General features: G+C 36.7%; 1 protein-coding gene across 2 annotated transcripts in view; it reads left to right on the top strand.

Annotated features, from left to right (window-relative positions):
• PIK3C2G (phosphatidylinositol-4-phosphate 3-kinase catalytic subunit type 2 gamma) overlaps positions 1-15,929 on the top strand; it is a 389,187-nt gene extending 373,258 nt beyond the window's left edge. For both annotated transcript variants that reach the window (XM_064284537.1, XM_064284535.1), the window contains 2 exons: positions 6,780-6,905; positions 15,077-15,929. In XM_064284537.1, coding sequence (XP_064140607.1) covers positions 6,780-6,905; positions 15,077-15,229 — 279 coding nt within the window. In that variant the 3' untranslated portion in view covers positions 15,230-15,929. The remainder of the gene's footprint in view (positions 1-6,779; positions 6,906-15,076) is intronic.
• The last annotated feature ends 4,621 nt before the right edge of the window (positions 15,930-20,550 follow it).

Genomic DNA, 20,550 nt, shown 5'->3' with positions numbered 1-20,550 from the left:
TCAAGGATTAAAAGTTTTTAAATATATGTATGGCAAGATGATCATACAAATGACCTTGTTATTTCTTTGAAGTCAAAAGCCATTTCAATTGCTTTTGTATGTCCTATCACAGACCATACTGTGCTGGACACATGGTTGTTAGGTTTTTGAGGTGATTTTTTAAATAATTATTATAAATCACTTATTGATGGAAAGAGTCCTATTAAAGGCTTAAATTGGTGTGAAATGAAGCAGGAGACCATCTTAATTTAATTTATTAGGACCTGAAATCATTCCATTAAACATTAACCAACAAACACAAGTTGGAAAGATTGTTCTACCATTTCTTTAATTGAATCCCACAACAAACCATATAACAAATACTTTTATTGTACTTCTGGAACCAGACACTCTCTTTTTGAAAAGACTCTCTTTTCCTTCTGGCTAGCTTGAGTTTTAGAATTACAATTTGGCTGGCACATAGATGAGGAAAATTTTTTTTTTTATTTTGGCTTTGTTTCTGGCATAAACCTCAGGCTTTGATCGTCCTGTCATATTTTAATCATCCTCAGTTTATTTCTACTAAAGTCATATTATCCTATGATTGGAAACATTTAAATAAAAAACTTGATGGAAAATTCTGATAAATTATTCATCCAAAAAATAATAACCCATTAAATACAATTAAGCTTTGGATTAATCTTCAGAAGTTTCCAAAGAGTCTGATATTTTTAAACCCTATATGTATCTTCATCACATTCCTGAGAAGACTTGTCTAGAAGTGTCCTTAATTTGAATCTAACAGTTTACTTTGCCTTTCTTTGTAGATCGTCAATATAGTGTAGTAGTTAAAAGCATATGTTTTATAGAAAAAATAGACCTTGTTTCCTCTTTGGTGAGATAAGGGCAATAATACTAGCTCAAGGATTGTTTTAGGAGAGAGTTTTAAATATGGTAGGTACTCATTATAGGTAACTATTGTTATTACTAAGAAACCCTGGTGGCACAATGGTTAAGCAGTTTTACTCTATCCTATAGTCTCCATGAGTCAACATTATTATGATTATGTATGAAAAATAAATATATTCTTCATATATGAGTATGAAAATACTGAAGGACTGTTGGCACATCCTACAATGTGAGATGGTTTCATTTACTTTATAAATGGTTTTATATTGTGCTTTGTTTCTATATCAACATGCTACTGCTTGCCACCAGACATGTACACTGTGCTTTTTTTTTTTTTGCCTTCTTTTTTCCAACTTTGATAAATTTGTCATGTTTTTAAGACACTTTCATTCCATGGCCATAACAACAATAGTGCATTCGAAACTGAAATGCTGTGTGCAATCTGGGGCAAAAAGTAAAGCTGAAGATTGTTCTATTTAATTATTCACATATCTAAAACAATTAAGAAGTCAACATTGTCAGCAAAAAATTGCTAATATATACATACATTTTTAGTTTTACATGTCAAAATGATAACCAGGCTAAGAATCTCCTGTATTTTACTCTTCAGTTGAGAAAGAAGTTGTCTCTCCATCAGGAAAGGCTAAAAATATCCTAAAGGCTTCATTTCCAATCTTTTCAACTAGAAGCACCCTTTTTTTTCACTTAAAAGAAATGATTCCTCAAGTGTCATTAATGTCTTTTTAATATCTGGTAAATTTAAGAAATACAAAGTAACTTTTTTAAATGACTATGACTGCAGCAGCTTTTTGAAACAATAAAATTGTATTAGCAAGAACACCTAGAGATATTTGAAAAACAGTAGCAAATATGTATGAGACATATTTATTTCCTCCGTAAAGAATGCTTGGTGCTACTATATGGATCCAGCTCCCTTCCTCCACCCAGAGGTCCCCATAAGGCATCTCTGTAGTTAAATTGTGAATAAACCAGTTACTGTCAAGTTGCTTCCAACCGATGGCCACCCCATATGTGTCAGAGTAGAACTGTGTTCTATCAAGTTTTCAACGACTGGTTTTTCGGGAGTAGATCACCAGGCTTTCCTCTGATGTTCCTCTAGGGAAACTTGAACCTCCAACCTTTCAGTTACCAGGAGAGCATGTTAACCATCTGCACTACCCGGGGACAAATTGTGAATATTTTAGTCAATATCACCAGATCGAAGGAATGTGCCTATTTCTTTTTGTTTCTTCCATGGACTCCACAAAAGAAAGGCATGGTGGGGGAAACTTGGAGGGCAATGAGAGGGCTCATAACAAGGCTGCATAAAATATGATGTTAGTTCAGTTTTCCATCTATAAGGCCCCCCAAGAAATGGTCAGGTACCATTAGCACCTAAAATATTTAACTAATCTATCATGCTTCTTAGCAAGGAGGTTTTTCAAGGAGTAAAATGGGAGAAATCCAGAGAGGTGGGGAGGAATATCACAGAGGAGTAAACAAGGCCTCAGGAGTGGGAGACAGCAATTAGAGATCAAGCCTCCAGGTAGAAGAGTGGAGGGCGGTGCCTGAGGATTCATCCTGAGACTGTGTACAAAATAATTACGTTACAAACCCTGTCTAGTTCTAGTTGGAGGTGTGAAGGCGTAACGGGAGATAGTATACATCTAATGGACTAATATGATCTGAGAGCAGAGATAAAGTGTCATCTTTATGTGTGATGCATTGAGATACTGGACATAACAAGAACATCTTGACACAAACACGCCTGATCAGCCACAAAATCCAGATGATTTGCAAGAAAAGGTCAGATCTAGCTGAGAGAGATACCTTCAAATAGCTGTTCAGTGTAAACACCAAGGACAGGCCTTGGAAACAGAACCCAGGATACATCCATTTTACCCTACAGTGGACCTTTTATTGTTTGGGTTACAGTAAGAAATGATGCAATAAATTAAGAGAAACAAATGAAAGCTTAGGAAGTTAGGAAGATCTCTAGTTTTTATAATAAATTATAAATTGAGAAAATCATGCATTCAACAAACAGTAATGGAGTACTTTGAAAGAGCCAGACACTGTGAAGATGTCAATCAGCTGTGAAAGAAAGGAACGCTATGAGAGGAAGTCATGGCTATGAAAGGAAATAAAGAATAAGGTAAAGGGAAACTCAGTTTCAAGTTAGGGTTTTAAAATTTTAATTAGATATTCAGAAACATATTGACCGCTTTCGGAAGAAGGAATGGTGGAGGCATGAGGGGAGTAGTAAATAATCAATGAAGCAAAGCCCAAAGGGGATGCGAGAAGAGGGTTGGTACAAGACATGGATCTTCCTTTAAAAGAATGTTCAGTGCCATAAGGAAGATAACATGCATATAACTATAAAACATAGAAAATGGTAAATATTTTAACAATAATGTAGAATGTATAGAATTAAAAGTTTGTAAGAGCAACAAAAATATAGTTTAGTTGACTTCACATTATCTTCTGAGCATAGTAAAAAAAAATTAGCCAGAATTCTGGAAGAAACTCATTGTGTGCTGTCAAGTTGATCCTGACTCTTATGTCAGAGTAGAACTGCCCCATAGGGTTTTCTAAGCTATAGTCTTTATGGTGGGTTCAAAACAGTGGCCTTTTGGTTAGCCGCCAAGTGCTTAACTGTTGTACCACCAGGCCTCCTTAGAAAGTAGTGGTACTGCTTTATTTCAATCCACAGTGAATAAGGAAGTTCTCTGGATGACACAAGAAAACTTCTCACCGTTTGGATTGAGGGTCAGACTAAGAGCCCTGTATCCTCAAGCCTTGTGATTCTGTGGGTCAAAGTGTTAAGTCTTTATGAAGGTCTGAAGTGCCACCAGAGTCAAAATCTCAGGGTGAGACATTAAGACAAGTAGGGGTTATTTAAGTATTTTAAAGCAAAATTTAATTTGCATAAACATAAAGGTAAAAGGTGAAATGAGAAGTATTGATGAGGAGACAGCTAGTGATTTCTTTAATAAATTACCTGAGATCTTTAAGAAGCAGGATATTGTATCAGTAAAAAATAAAAAAAAATTAATGTTGATAAGACGGCTGCTGTGAAGAAAAAAAAAAAAAAAGGTTCCCTTAAAGACTTGAGAAATCGATGTCTGCATTTAAAGCTGCTAAGGACAGACTGAGTCTGCCGCTCAATTCTGAAACATCGCTGCCTGAGATTGCAACTTGTGCTGGTTCATCATTCTAAAAACCCCACAATACTCAAGGACCATGTCAAGGACAATAACTTGGAAATAGAAGCCCAGACCCTCAGTTGTTAAATACTTGTGAATGCCGGTTTACAAAGGATTTTTCTCCTTCTAGAATTTGAATTTATTCTTCAGGCACTGGAGAATCTTCAAATGTTCTGACAAAGGAAGTGACATGATTAAAGTAGCTTTACAGTGAGGTTAAATCCTGCAGTGACATACAGAATGAGTGAAGAAACAAAGTGTGAAAACTATAGGCATAAAAAGTAATTAAAATCTTGTTATAGTTAAGTCCAAAAATAAAGATCTGTAGTGGCAGATGAACTGGGGCAAAAAGGGCGAGATTGATCTTGGTAAACACTGGATTTGAAAACCAATGATGAATGAAGTGCCTAGGGAATGAAGTAGTATCACTTAACAGAGTTTTAAGTACTTGGAAAAATCTGTTTTGGAGAGGAGTGCAAGGATAAAAGATAGATTTTGGTTGGAGTTTATTGAGTGTAAGGGTGCCAAGAAGAAATCCAGGTAGAGAAATCTACAGGCAACTAGGCAGGGATCCTAGGGATGAACTAGGGATCCTTATTTAGGAATCATCTATATCAGTGGTTCTCACCTAGGGCCGATTTTATCTCACTGGTGGCATTCAGTAATGTCGGGAGGCATTTTTGGTTTTCACAGCTGGGGGATGGTACTATCTGTCAATATATACAACAGCCCCCTGCAACAAAGAATTTCTGATCCCACAATGTCAGTAGTCCCGAGGTTGAAAACCCTACTCTACGTAAAAGTCATAATACGCTTGTCCGACTGGTGCAATTAGTTTATCCATCTTCAGTTTATAGGAACTAATAGTACCTAACATTCATTGAGCCTTATTCTGTTTCAGGCATGACTTCACATTACATGGTTTACTTTATTTAATCTTTAAAATCCTGTGATATAGCTGTTATCTTTATCTTCATTTAACAGATAAGCAAACTGATCCACTGAGAAGTTTAAGATACCTGCCTAAAGCCACATGGCTGGCAAAGTCAGGGGCCCAGATTTGTAGTCAGGCAGTCTGCTTCCAGAACCATGATGCTAACTACTAAATTGGAGTATACATTGGCCATAGGGATGGGTATCCTTAAGCCCCCATGGCAGACAAGAGAGAGCATTATCTGGAGATAAAAACACTTTTACCCCCTTCATTCTTTCCACAAAAAAGAGAAGAAAAATCTACCCTCTAACTATTAATAACTTACTTCTGTGTCACTGAAGATTCTATTCTGTCATTTCAAAGCTCCTCCACAGGGTGCGATTTCTAGAGAGGGACACATACCTGAGCTCCCTTGAAAGCAGCAGTTCCCAATCTTGATGTTTTGATGTAGAGGCATGTCCAGATATATTTCACCTAATTTGCTATTGACAATAAACAGCCAAAACTTTCCAATGATATAATTTTTATTGTGCAAAATGAGTGAACTGAGCCAAAGTTAGTCTGATAATGATGTATCTTGTATTTTCTTGCTTTCCAATATGCATTTTACTGTACAAAATAAAGAGTTAAAGCTGTGGGTGGGGGTGGCATTGGGCATTCTCATGTGACTATCACTGTGTTTCAGAGCATTAAAAATATATTTGCTGAAAATTAACAGATTTAGTATGGTCAATAACATAAACACTTAATTCCTCAACTTTGACTTCTAAGTTCTAAGTTATCCACTTTAAATATAAATTGTACAAACATTTCTCATTTGATCAGCCTAGATATCCAGGGTTTTAGAATCATTTACTCTCCATTTGGTCAAGATCACAAAGATAGAATCCTATTTACCACATTTCTAATCCATTTATTTTCAAGTATGATGGGCTTTAAACTCTTTGAAAGAGTGGACTTCATTCTTCAAATGATATATTAAGAAATAAAAATATCTACAATAGATTTGAAGGAAACATGGAAAAGAGGAATAAAGAACATAGCTCTGAAGTGGGAGTGGAGAAAGCGAGATGGGGTTATGGGAACTCCAGAGACCCACCCATTTGGCTCTGCTGTTCAGGCTGCCCCTTTGGTAACTTCTGGGGCTCCACAGAACACAATTTAAAAAGGGTTATGCAATATATTTTAGGGAAATTTAGTTAATAAAATTATTGTAACCACTTAAAAATCCTGTAAGTGTATATTAAAGTTGTAGGTCCAATTGGTATTTTAATTAAATTCTGCTTTAAATGTGAGATTATACAATCATATATACATATTCATTAAATGCTACATCTCATTTATATAACGTATATATTAAACTTGATCCCCCCACACACACTGGTATATAGTATCTTGAGGCACTTAATTTCTGTCTCTGCCAGTGGCTAACATTCAGTTCTTGACCATTTCTGTCAAAAATACAAATTTGGTTTTTACCGTAAAAAATAATTAGAGCAAATTATATTTAATGGGCTTTTAAGTATAATTCTTTGACACAGCACTTAATTTAAGATGGGCAATTTTACTCTTTTAAACTGAGTTAGAATTATTTTTGAGCAATGAAATATTTCTTTGATCTCTTATTTTCCAATAAACAGAGCAACTGTAATAAATCCTGATCCTGTCTTTGGTCTAGATATTTAGTAGCTTTGTATGTGTTTTCTTTGATAGCAACATGCATTAATATTTATAACCATTTTCCTTTGCAGCATCTCCCAGATGGCTCTGTGCCCAGTGCACATGTTGAATTTTATCTTTTACCATATCCCAGTGAAGTTCGTAGGAGGAAAACAAAATCTGTTCCAAAATGTACCGACCCCACTTACAATGAAATTGTAAGTATGACTCATCTCTTTCTTGTCCAGTCATTTTATATTTTTCTTACCAATTTTCAGCATTACAACCAAATATAGAGAATTTGCAGTAATTGGCAGCATTACTGCATACAGGAAAGACATTTCCAAAATAGTCACTGTGTGCTGGTTGCTGTTCTAGATGCTGCAGGAACTGGAAATTACAGCTACTGCTCTCAAGGCGTTTATGAACCAATTTGCAAACTGTGGCTAACCTCCAGCAAGCGCCCAAGTCTAAATGGCATCTGTTTGGCATACTAACTTTATCCCTGACTTCATCTTATTTTCTCTAACCTTATTTTCCTTTACTTGATTTTCTTTACCCATGGGTATAACAGTAAAAAAAACAGTATATCTCATTAAATCCCTTTTGAAAAAAAAAAAAAACACACAAAAAAGAACAAATTAAAAATTCAAATTGAGTTAGTTAATTTATATGGCTCTCTAATTTATTTATATTATACAGTTTGAACATCCAAGCCCCTGTTTCTTTCTAAGGCAAACTTCTGCATTTATTCTCTTGATTCCATCCTTTCCCATTTCCTCTGTACCTTGTTCAGTCAATTATTTACTCACTTTTTCCTCACTGGATCCTTAACTTAAAATTCATCTAAAAAAAAATAAAATCCCTCAGCTCACCCTGGCCTGTTTTTTGTTGTTGTTGTTAGGTGCTGTCGAGTTGGTTTTGACTCATACCGACACTATGTACAACAGAACAAAAGAGCCTGGTCCTATGCCATCCTCACAATCATTGCTTGTTTGAGCCCACAGTTGCAGCCACTGTGTCAGTCCAGCCATTGAGGATCTTCTGCTTTTTCACTGACCCTCTACTTTACCAAGAATGATATCCTTCTCCAGGAACTGGTCCCTCCTGGTAATGTCCAAAGTACACCAGATGAAGTCTTGCCTTTCTTTTTTCTAAGGAGCATTCTGGCTGTACTTCTTCCAAGACATATTTCTAAGTTCTTCTGGAAGTCCGTGATACATTCAACATTCCTCGCAAACACTGTAATTCAAAAGCATCAATTCTCAGTTTTTCTTATTCATCCTCTGGCACCCACCCTTCCCCAAATGCATCCAGTGTTTCTTTACCTCCTTATCACCTCCAAATTTTTGCAAAATTATCCTTGGAAACTCTATGGGGGCAGTTCTACTCTGTCCCATTAGGGTCGCTTTGAGTCAGAATCGACTCAAAGGCAACAGATTTATGGAAACCCTGGTGACGTAGTGGTTAAGTGCTACACCTGCTAACCAAAAGGTTGGCATTTCAAATCCACCAGGAGCTTCTTAGAAACCCTATGGGGCAGTTCTACTCTGTCCGATAGGGTTGGTGTGAGTCAGAATTGACTCAACGGCAATGAGTTTGGCTTTTTTTTTTTTTCCTTGCTTTCACTTCGTCACTTCCTTTTCACCCTTTAATCCTTTGCCATCAGGTTTCTGACCTTTATTGATACTGCTTTATCCAAGTGTCATCAATAAACTCCTAACTGCCAAATCTAACGATTCTTCAGACTCTCCTTTCCAGACAGCTGTGGAGAGTTCAGCACTATCGACCACGTGCCCTTTCTTAAAACTTCTTTTTTGCTTTCTCATTTTTGCCTTTTCTTGGTACTGTTTTATCTTCCTAAGCAGTCTCTCATTTTCCTTACTAACGCTCTTTCTCTTAAAATATTGTTCACTGACGTTTCGTGATCCACCTTCATTTCCTCTTAAGGTACACTCTCTCAGAATTATCTTAGGTATTCACAAATTTTCGCCTATATGTAGGTTGCATCTGAATTTATTCCTCAAGCCCTAGCTTCTCTCACAAGCTCCTGATCTGCATTTCTGCCTGATTACTGGAGAGTTCCAAATGAATGTCTCCTAGGCACTTTTAAGCCAGGTTTTCCCCCACTCTTTGCCATCTCAAAAGATACCTTTGAATGACACCTTCCTCTCCACTCACAACAAAGAGGAGGAAAGAGAGAAGCTCTGAAGGGAAGTGGAGGTGGGGTTATTCCAGAGACCCAGTCATTTGGCTCCATTGTTCAGGCAGCCACTTAGATAAATTTTGGGACTCCAAAGAACAAGGGTTGTGCAATATATTTTAGGGTAATTTAGTTAATAAAAATATTGTAACCATTTGAAAATCCTAACTATATGAATATATGAATATATTGGACCTATGTTAATATACTTAGAAGATGTATGTGTATAGAGAGAAAGCGCAAGAAAGAGACTATAGAGACTTGATATAGAGACTATATATGAACTAGAGAGAGAGATTTCTCTAATTTAGTAAAGAAAAACATTTTATTTTTCATAATATCAACAGCTAAAGATATATACCTCCCAACATCCCTGGTTTCCTTAACAACTAGTATATTATTGTTTCCATACTTTTTGAAGTCAAGGCCCTCACCCTTAGTATCAAGAAACTTCTTACACTCTATGCTGTACTTCAACACTTGTAATCTAAGGAAACACATAATGACAAAAAAACCACAAACAATTCAGGAGAGTTTTAAATCAACTTGTTTTATTTATTTCAAGCTTATATGCATTATAAGAACTAGTAAATATGCATGTATGAATATTATTTGATAATACTTGGTGTGTACCTAAATTTACCAACGCCTTGCAATAATTTGAGGCCCCCACACATCCATGCCACATTAATTAGAAATCACTGAAGTATTTTCCCCATCAGTCTATACTTCTAGCATGAACTCACTTTGTATATACTGTAGGCACATTTTATAATCATTTCAAATGTCACATATACATGAATAGCAAATTTCAATGTACACAAAATGAGCAGAAATTCAAATTAATGTATGAATAAGTGGTTATTCTAATAGTGTAGTGACCCAGAAAATAAGAGATCATCATATAAATAAGTTTACCAGGGAAAGTGGTTGAATTTGTAAAGCCATAAGAAAAGGAAAAGTCACAACATTTTAATTTTCTGCTGTGTGTATACCAATACAACAAAGATATTTTTCAAAAATGCAAAAGAAAGTAAGCAGTTTTACCTCTGCCCTTACTTCCTCTTGTCCTCTGCTCTGTGCCAAGTCCTCTCAATTATTTCTGTGCATCCTGAGAGGATATCTCCTATGTGCTTACAAAAAAGCCCAGTAAGTTATCACATGGCATTTACCATGTGTTTAACTTCTCACCTGCTTTCGCCTCCTCACTCAGTACTGCTACATCAGCTACTCTTCACAGCTGAGATTTCTCAAACTGCCAAAGTCATGCAATGTTCTATGAAGTGGAAGAGAATGACCTCCCTCCCCTCTTTATATAAATTTCTTAGAGGAATACAAAGAGGATATTGCATTATATCACCAATGGCTTACAACACTTTTCATGAAAATACAGCCTCTCCTCATTTATCAACAAATTAGGATCCAAAGATCAGGTCCTTATGCGAAATCAGCATTATGTGAAAATGGAGGATGACCACGTCGGATCACAAGATGGTGGATGACTACATCATTACATAATTGCCAAATTACATCATTACATAACTGCCAAATCACATCATTACATAATGGCTGGACTACTGAGAATCATGGCCCAGCCAAGTTGACACATAACCTTAACCATCACAGCCAGCGTTACTCTCATCTCATACCTTGGCGTTTGTTACTGCCAGACGTATGTCGTTAATGCACAAAATAGATAATCAATTTTGTACTATTGTCGTAAATGTGAAATGCTGAATAACGAGATAGTCAATAAGTGAGGAGGTGTAGTTCTTTCCTTCTTGATTTACAGCCCTCTCCCTCTAATAATGAGATATGAGAGAAGCTGGCTCACAGGCATTTCCAAGTGACAGAGGCTCCAGCCTTCAGATACTAAGCTTTGAGACAAGGTCAATCTTGTCTACTTAATGCTTTTCAGAGTGAGTCCTAACAGGCCTATCCAGCAGTTTCCCTAACAACCTTTATCATGTACAAATCCCAGTGATAAATATGACTGGGCTCGAGGCGGGGCTGAGATGGTCTAGGAATGCACCTGGAACTGCCTTGCAGTTTTTAAGTAGCAGAGCTGGGATTCTGCTCCAAAGCTATTGCTTTTCCCACTATACTACCTTTAGTATTTTGTTAAAAAAAAACATCATTTTTTTAATGATTCATTAGAAAAACAGAATTTCTATCTCATAATAGAATTATATTTTCATAGTCAGTATATTTTGTACATTGTATCCCTTTCTTAGATATTATCCTATTATAAAGAGTAAGGATAAATTAGAAAGGACAGAAAAGGATGGTCTATGTGTTCAATGGTAGAATTCTAGCCTACCATGCAGGAGACCTGGATTTAGTTCCCAGCCACCACCTGTCTGTGAAGGTCTGCATGTTGCTCTGATGCTGAACAGGTTTCAGTGGAGTTTCCAGACTAAGGCAGACCAGGAAGTAAGGATTGGCAGTCTACTTCCAAAATATCAACCAGTAAAAACCCTGTGGATTACAACAGTTTAATCCTGTTGTACATGGCGTTGCCATGAGTTGGGGGAATGTCAGCTAACGACAGCAACAGTGTGTTTTACATACTTTCAAATACCTTGCCAGATATGCAGTAATTATCTAGCACAGTGCTAGGAGTATGTTACATTCAATAAGCAATAGCTATTGTTAACTGTGTCATCTCATTTAATATTCATAACATGATAAAAACTTGTATTTGTAAATGAAGAGATTTAGGCCCAGAGGCCAAACATTTTGCCCAGAGTCATGAAACTAGATTTCAAACCCAGAGCTGCCTGATTCCAAAGCCCATGTTTATCACACTAAATTATACTGTGAGTTATTGCTACCTCTAGGAGCACTGGTGGTACAGTGGTTAGGCACTCAGCTGCTAACAGAAGGGTTGGCGGTTCAAACCTACAATGCACTCCATGGGAGAAAGAGGTGGCGGTCTACTGCTGTAAAGATTACAGCTTTGGAAACCCTATGGGGCAGTTCTACTCTGTCCTATAGGGTCACTCTGAGTCGAAATCAACTGGACTCGACGGCATTGGGAAGCCATTCACAGAGTTCTTCTGGTCTCTCATCGTCCTGCCTCCTCAAAACTCCAGACACATTTCAGATTCCATTTATTGTTGTTCCCACTGCAATCATTAAAATACACTTTAGAATTATTTACTACACCCTTGTGTCAAATAACATACGGTGAGTGCCTAGTACATAAGTTTAATTGACATTCATTACTTTAAATAATGTTTTTCTATTTGGTGTAATGATTTTTCATAAATTCAGTATTTGTCAGAAGGTAATGAATACTTGGTTTATGCCTATGGTAAAAAATTATTATTACCATTAAAAACCTTGCCAACAAGTTGATTCTGACTCGTAGAGACCCTATAGTATTTATAAATTATATTTATATTGTAAAACTTGTTACTGTCAAGTCAATTCCAACTCATAGTGACCCTGTAGGATGGAGTAGAACTGCCCCATAGAGTTTCCAAGGCTGTACTCTTTACAGGAGCAGATTGCCAGGTCTTTTCTCCCTCCAAAAAATATTATAAAATGAAATTAAAAGAGCTGTCCATTTTTTATGCTGTTTATGTGGAAGCAGAGTACATATTACATATTAAATCAAAAAAGTCTCAAAGAATAATCCATGTACTTTTCTTGCATTGTCCACTAATTATTCATTGCACAGTAGGAAAATGGCTCCCTTGTTTAACAATGTCAGGGATGCATAAAGCAATTAAAATATATGTGTATTGTCTATGATGTGCAATGATTACACGTTCAGGAAACTTCAGGTACTTTTAGGGAAATAACTTTTGCATACTGGAGCACAGAAAAAAAATACCCGTGAAGTAATATAAACCTTGGAATTTCAAATGTTTGTATTTTAACCAGGAAGGCAATTAATTCCTAAAGTTATTTCTTGAGACATTCAGCATGCTAAATACCTGGGAGACTCAAATGTGTCTGGAAGTGCTTTCTCCATCCAACTGATGCAAAATACCAAGAAAACAACTGCTCCATTTTGTGTATTTAATGAATTTTTTCAGCTATAATTTATTAGTGTTTAATACGTACAAGACTTTGTAGTAAGGTTTATGTTCATTATCTCACTTATTCTTCCCAACAATGCTAAAAGGTAGGTTTTATTATCACCATTAGGCAAATGAGCAAACATTCAGCTGACAACAGATTAGTCTAGATATAAATTATTGATATTTTTATTACAAATTTAAATTTTTAGGACTTCTTTAGATGGTTCGTAGAGTTAAGTCGGACTTTGCAAAAGGCCTAATGCTTAGAGTTATCTCATTTTCCACTTCATGTACAGTTACACTTTGGAGGTCCTTTTATCTGTTTTCTCTCTCAAATATATAAATTTATCTGCTGTAAGTGTTACAGGAAGGAAAATGGAGGCTAGTTCAGACAATTCAGAATAGCCACTGCAAAGAGAAGGAAAGAGAGCTGACTCTAAAGTCCTGGAAAGATTCCCAGGCAGCATTGGGGCCCAGTTGTGGTGAAAGAATATGAGTTACAGTGGCAGGATTTTGAGATTTTTAAGGCATTCCTTAAAATTCCTTATTATCCCAGGAGAACACAACAGATGAGAAGGAATAATGTGATAACCAGTACTACAAACATAAAAGATAATCTGTCTGGAATGCGAGTGAAATTCTAGGAGAGGCAGCCAGGAACAGAGTAGACTGCAGTCATATACTATATTGCATCTAGTGTCCCTCGATTGAGTTATTATTTACCTGATTTTAACTCATTGTTCACAGCAGCTAACAGACTGATCTGGAACTGAATTTCACTGATACTTTAACAGGTACATAAATAGTGCCCTGGTGGTGCAGTGGTTAAGAGCTCAGCTGCTAATCAAAAGGTAAAGTTTGGAAGGAAACCCTGGTGGTGTAGTGGTTAAATGCTACGGCTGCTAACCAAAAGATCAGCAGTTCAAATCCACCAGCCGCTCCTTGGAAACCCTATGGGGCAGTTTTACTCTGTCCTGTAGGGTCGCTATGAGTCGGAATCGACTCAAGGGCACCTAACAACATGTTGTGCATAGGACCAAAAATCACATGCAGTACAATGTACTAAAAAGGACGCTGATGAGGCCTCCAAATTGACTCAGGGGACTTCCAGTTCAAGTTGTTTACCCTGCTTCTTTTTTGCATATAAAGAAAGTTTCTACCTTGTAGCTTGACTGTTAAAAGCACGCAAGTTTATAGCAGCATGTCAAACTCCTTTTCTAAATATGTTCCAAAGAGGTTGCATAGCAACCATGTTGGGTTTTACACATGTAGCTGTGCCCTACTTTCATGATGGAGAACTAATTTCTTGGTAGTACTACACTTTAAAGTTTCTGTACAACTATAGGTGCCTAGTGATAAAGCCTGTGACTTACTTCCTGAGTATTATAAAACACAGTTGAACAGCACTAGAACTATTTTTGAAAATAGTTACATGACTAGTAAGTGAAAAAGAGCAAGACACAAAATTGTATATACAGTGCAATTACAGCTCAGATGCTTAAAAAGTGATTATGTAGCGAAAACAAAAAGAATATCAAAATGTCAACTGTAATTATCTCCCAGTGGTAGAACTGCAGATTTTTTTTTCTTTCTTTTTTGTTATTTTTTTGTTTCATCCATATTTTCTATAATGAGCATGTATTTTCATAATTAAAAATTAAGCAATTATAAATAAACAAAAGAAACCACAGAGTAACTTCTTCACATGTAGACTGAAATATTGCTAAATATTTGTAAATGACACAAGGAGATCGTGGAAGATGGTTTGTATTTCCTCATCAGCCGTAAACACAGAAGGATCATGTTCAAGTTCCAATGTTGTGAAATACATTCAAGGGCAGTTCAAAGTTGAAAGGTGTCCTAAATTCTTTCCTAGAGAGGAATTTGTAATCTTATTAAATTCGGGGTGAGCAATTCCTACTAGACTCAGAGTGAGCGTTTAGCTTCTTGGAGAAATATTTTATCATTAACTTCCATTATGTTAGCAAAACTTTTAGCTTTTCACAATTAGAATAAAAAATGAAAGATTCTAACAAAATGAACCTATCTACTCCAGGATACAGTACTTTAGCAGCTAAATTATTATTATTATTAAAAGCAATATTCAAAATAAAGGCATATAAGATTTACATTTCATTACTCCCTCCCTTTTCAGGTGGTATACAATGAAGTCACAGAGCTCCAAGGACATGTGTTAATGCTTATTGTGAAGAGCAAAACCACATTTGTGGGAGCAATTAACATTCAACTCGGTAGTGTTCTGCTCAATGAAGAAAAATGGTATCCACTAGGAAACAGTATAATTTGACCAGCGCTATAAACATATGCATTATTCATTAGCTACTTGTAGTTTTTTCACTTCTAGGCCTCTCTATCACATGAACAAGACATTTTAGTGGGTTTTTAAGATAGTGTAGGGTACTAAGGATGCAAGAAAAAGGAATCAGAATTGGTCTTTTATAGTTTTTTATACTTTACCTGCATTTTCAGTGTTTTCTTAGGATCTTTTCTTAAATGGGGTGCCAATTAATTGTGTGATATTCAATATGTAGAACAGTAAAAGGACATTTCATTTTAATATATCTTTTAAATCAAACATATGTTGACTATTTTAATCGCCAAGTCTATAGTTAAAATCAATACTTTTAGTATATCTCCCAAGAAAGACAAAGAAGTAAATCTCATCAATTAATTCAAGACCTAAGTATATCTGCAATATATTTTTTAAGTTTAAAATAAATATACATACTTTTATATTCACTTATAATCCTACTTTTTTGAGGGGATTGGTAAACTACAAATTATCCCTTTAATCCATGATCGCAAACTCTTAATTTCTCCCCTCTGAAAAAAACCTCTTATCATTGCACATTGAGTATTTTCCTTACTACTTCTGACCACATCTCCATACTCACCTTGACCTGAGTGAAACAATCCTACAGTTATCCACCTGCAAAGTAGATTCAACCCAAGACATTATGCCATGTATCCGTCAAGAGATTCAAATAGAGGATTAAAAAATAAATTTAAATCACTAAAATTTTTTTAAACCCTTCCTTTAATTCAATATTTTATGATGTATGAATTAAAAAAAAAAGCTACCTTATATGCTAGTTCATCAAGATAACCATATAAACATGTAAAAATCTATACATTTATTCACTGAAAAATATTGGAGTACCTGCTATGGCTTGGTGTGGTCTCATTTGAAATACATGGAGATGCAACCCAAGCAGGACCTTATTGTTGCTGACCCATTATTCTATATTATCTCTAGTCTATTCACTCTTCATTTCTGCTAGACAATAATTATATACCCTTTTCTTTGCTGAAACCCCAGCATCTACTCACTCCCAGCTGATAACTTTATGCATACTTCACTGAGAAACTACAATCAAAGAAGACCTCCAGAGATTTTCACTCCTACCCACCTGACCAGATTCTGAGCCCACCACACTCTTCTTTCCCTACATATTACAAGAGAAGAATTTTTCATGCTTCTGTCCAAAATCAATTTCTCAGCTTTTATAATTGGTCCCATCCCTCTCACCTACTCAATACATTACTACTGGAATTCTCTTCTATTCAAAACATTGCATCTTTGCTGGCTGTTGGATTGGATAATTCTCTTCAGCTGCAGCCATAATGTTATTTCTCTTATCATAAAAAACTTCTCTTTATCCACTTTCCTGTCCAAATACTTACTCATTTCTCTGCTCCTCTTTGCAGCAAAACTCTGCACAGCAGTCTCTCTACTCTCTGCAGTTTCTCTCCTGACATTTACTCTCAAACCCAGTCCAGGAAGGCTTTTTCCCCCACCACTTGAACAAAACTCCTTTTGTCAAGGTCACCACTGACTTCCATGTAGCTAAATCCAAAGGTCAATTTTCAGCCCTCATCTGAAAGCAGTTTTTGACACAGTAATTCTATCTTCCTTGATGTACTTTCTCCGCTTGGCTTCCAGGACACCTCACCCTCTTGTGCTTTCTATCTGTAACATAGGTCCCTACTTGACTCTCTGATAAATATCCCAAGCTCAACATGTCCAAAACTGAACTCTTCATCTTTTCCCGAAAACCTGTTTCACATCCGTAGCCTCCCTGCCTCAGTGGATAGCAAAATATCAGCTGTTCAGTTGTTCAAAACAAAACCCTAAAAGTCATCCTTGATGTCTCTTTTTGTCTATTTCCTTCTCTCTCTATTCCTCTCTGTCTTCCCCTTTTTCTCTCTCAATCCGATTTATCAGGAAACCTTGTTGGCTCTATCTTCAAAATACATCCCCAGTCCAAACACTTACCACTATCTCCCCTGGTGTCTCTCTGGTCCAAGGTACTATTATCATCTCTCTCCTGGATTACTACAATTGCCTGCTAAAAATGCCCCTTGTTTCTATGCTTGCCCAGCCTGCTTGCAGTCTATTGTCAACACACCAAGTGAAGTGATCCTTTTTAAATCTAAGTCTGATCATGTGATCCTTCAGCTCAAAATGCTGTAGAGACTTCTAATCTCAGAGTAAGAGCTCAACCCTCTAAAATGACCTCAAAGGCCCCATGTAATCTGGCTTCCCATGAGCCTTCTCTCTGACTTTAAATCCTACTAAATCCACCTCTGCTTATAACATTCAAGACAGTCATACTGGCCTCCTTTCTGTCTCCTGAATATGACAGTCATGATTGGGGTCTTCAATCAGATAGCAACTTCTGCCTAAAATATGATTTTGTTCCATATATCCACTTGGCTAACTCCCTCTCCTCAAATGTCTCCATTTCTTCCAATGTGCGCTATATAATAATGTGACCTACCCTGACCCCAGATGCACAACAGATCCTTCCTATTCTACTCTACTTTTTTTTCCTTATCACCTTCGAACATTTTATACAAGTTACCTGTTTATTTTGCTTATTGTTTATGTTCTCTCCCTCCACTAGACAGTAAACCTCAAGACTGTAAAGATGTTTTCTTCACTGACAGTGAAGCCTTAGATCAGGCAAGAGGAGTCCTTTCCCTGGAGCCTTCCCCATAGAGAATCATGACTTTTCCCGCTGTGCCTCTTAGCCACACCCAGAGCTCTCATTCTAGACTGCATTCTAGGTACCCAGACCCCAGAATTCCCTGCCTAAACAGCCTTTGGAGTCCCCTTCTTTGGGTCCATTCCCCTGACATCAAACTGTACCACCAGTGTCTGCATGCCTAGGCCCTACGGGGGCCACAGGGGATGTGGGTGCCGCTTGAATGCATCATCTGGAGTGTCCACCAATATGTGCATGAGGCTGCCCACAATGCAGGAAGGATCCATGGGCAGGAAGAACAAGCAAGGCATGTAGGGAGCTAGAGGCCAGAGGCCAGGTCCTTTTAGACCACCATTTTAACCCAGTATGGATCACCAACGAGCTCAACAATTCTGAGTGGAAACCTAGCATTCCAGATGTTTATGAAGGTATGTGTGTCATGATAAGAGAATAAAACATATTTAATAGCTTGTTATCTTTATTTATAACTTTTACATTTGTGCAAGTGTTATTTTTATGTAGATCTTCACTTGTTGTCTTATTTCAGCCCCACAAATATCTGGCACATAGTTGATGCTCAATAAATAATTGTTGAATTAATGTCTAAATAAATAAAGGAATGATACACCAGTGAACAATAAAGGCGAGATCTCTAATCTTAGCTTACATTAATGTAGTGTTTTAGAGCTCCTTTAGCATTTTTATATGCTGAATTTCATTAGCTTTCTATAAGAAGTCTATGAGGTGGAAAAAAGGGAGGGATTATTATGTCTCTAGAGAGTAATAACATTCAAATGTCTTATAGCACCATAACCTTTCTATTCAAATAAAATCTTAAATGGAATGTGACTATATATACATATATAAATGGGGATATTTTAGATTAAGTGGGTATGAGGGGCCTGAAATATTGGACAATTGGCCACCCCTTCAACATCTCTATACCCCATTCTTATCCTCAAAGTACTCTGAGAAACCTCCAGAGAAAAGTAAGGCATATCAAACAGCACAGCTCTAGAGGAAACCAAGGATCACAGATATTAAGTGACTACCAATATCATACAACAAAGTAGTCATAGTAACAGAGGCCTACGCCAAGCAATTATCAGGGTCAGGGTTTGATTCCCAGAGGAAGCAGATGATTGAGGAGCCACCACTAGCTTCATAGTATCAGGCCCAAAAGTGAACACTTAATAGCAATGGGAAAATTCTAGTGACTAAAGCAATTTCCCAGCGACTTTATCCTCCATTCTGTGACATGAGTGTCACAAATTTAGATGTATTTTATTTCCTAGCACGAAGTCTTGAATGCTGTCAATACATTTTAGTTGAACTGATTAAACCTAAAGTGTTCTCTCAGGAGAGACTACGGGGCCCAGCATAACATTAGCACAGAAACTTTCAGTGGCCCAGGACACGTGGCTTAGACCTTAGGCTTTAATAAGCATGAACATAGGGGTATTTTAACCTTAGTAGTTTGTAATGACTTATATTGTACCAAGGGGATGAAGCATTAGGCATTAGCGAGTACAAGCTACACAAGATTTAGAATAAATTTGGAATAAAATAGACGATAAGGAAAAGACAATCTTTTTATTTTTTTAAAATAAACTTTGTAAGCATTAAGTGATGAAAGTACACTGGCTGATTTCTTTGAGGGATTTCTTAGCCACATCTCAAGCTGGGAGGCCGAAAACTTGAACAGCGACTGAATTCACAATGTGCTACAAACTCTAGTAATGTTGAAGCTTAAAAATCTTGGTGTCAGACACAGGTATGCTGGCTGCCAGATCAACTCCCCCAAATTGTGTTCCTTGTGTGTGTGTGCTATTTTGAAGTGATTTTAGGATAAAAGGAGACCTAAAGATGAAACCAAACTTGAATTCCTGGGATTTTAGTCACCTCAATAACCCATCTCAAGTAGGCTCTGGGCTTGATAATTAAAGCAACTGATATTAGAGTTCAGAGATTCAAACTATGGCTGCAATCATAGAAAGAAAATAGATTGTATTAATATTTAAAACAAAAGGAATGGGAACTCTTTTTCTAAAGAAAACATACCTCTTCCTGGGCTGAGGGAGAGAAATAACTGACTGAGATTGTTGCATGCCCAAAAGCTGAGAAAGTAGCATAAAGTCCTGAGCCATCAACTTCTGGCTCTGTGACCCCAGTGTACCTCAAAACCAGGAAAGAACTGAAGTAGTTTGAAATATAGTCTTATTTCATACTTTCAGAACATGGGTGGTAGAAGAAGAAAAATAAAATAGAAGATGACAAAACTGCATAGTAAAAAGAAAGATATTCCCTTAAAAAGAAAGTTTGGGATCTTAAAAGACAGGCTGGATTACAAAGCTAAACATAGGCTTCCCATACAATCAAGCAGTCACACTCCGAGGTATTTACCCAAATGAGATAAAAACGTATGTCCACATAAAAAACTGCACATGGATGTTGATTAAAACTTTATCCATATTTGCCAAATATTGGAAGCAACCAATATTTCCTTCAGTAGGTGAATAGATAAACATACTATGCTTCAATGATACAAAGGAGTATTATTCAGCAATCGAAATAAATGAGTTATCAAGCCAAGAAAAACATGGAGGAACCTTAAATGCAT

The sequence above is a fragment of the Loxodonta africana genome, chromosome 4 (genome assembly GCF_030014295.1).
Source record: "Loxodonta africana isolate mLoxAfr1 chromosome 4, mLoxAfr1.hap2, whole genome shotgun sequence".
Lineage (NCBI taxonomy): Eukaryota > Metazoa > Chordata > Mammalia > Proboscidea > Elephantidae > Loxodonta > Loxodonta africana.
This window is presented reverse-complemented; position numbering and strand designations above follow the sequence as displayed.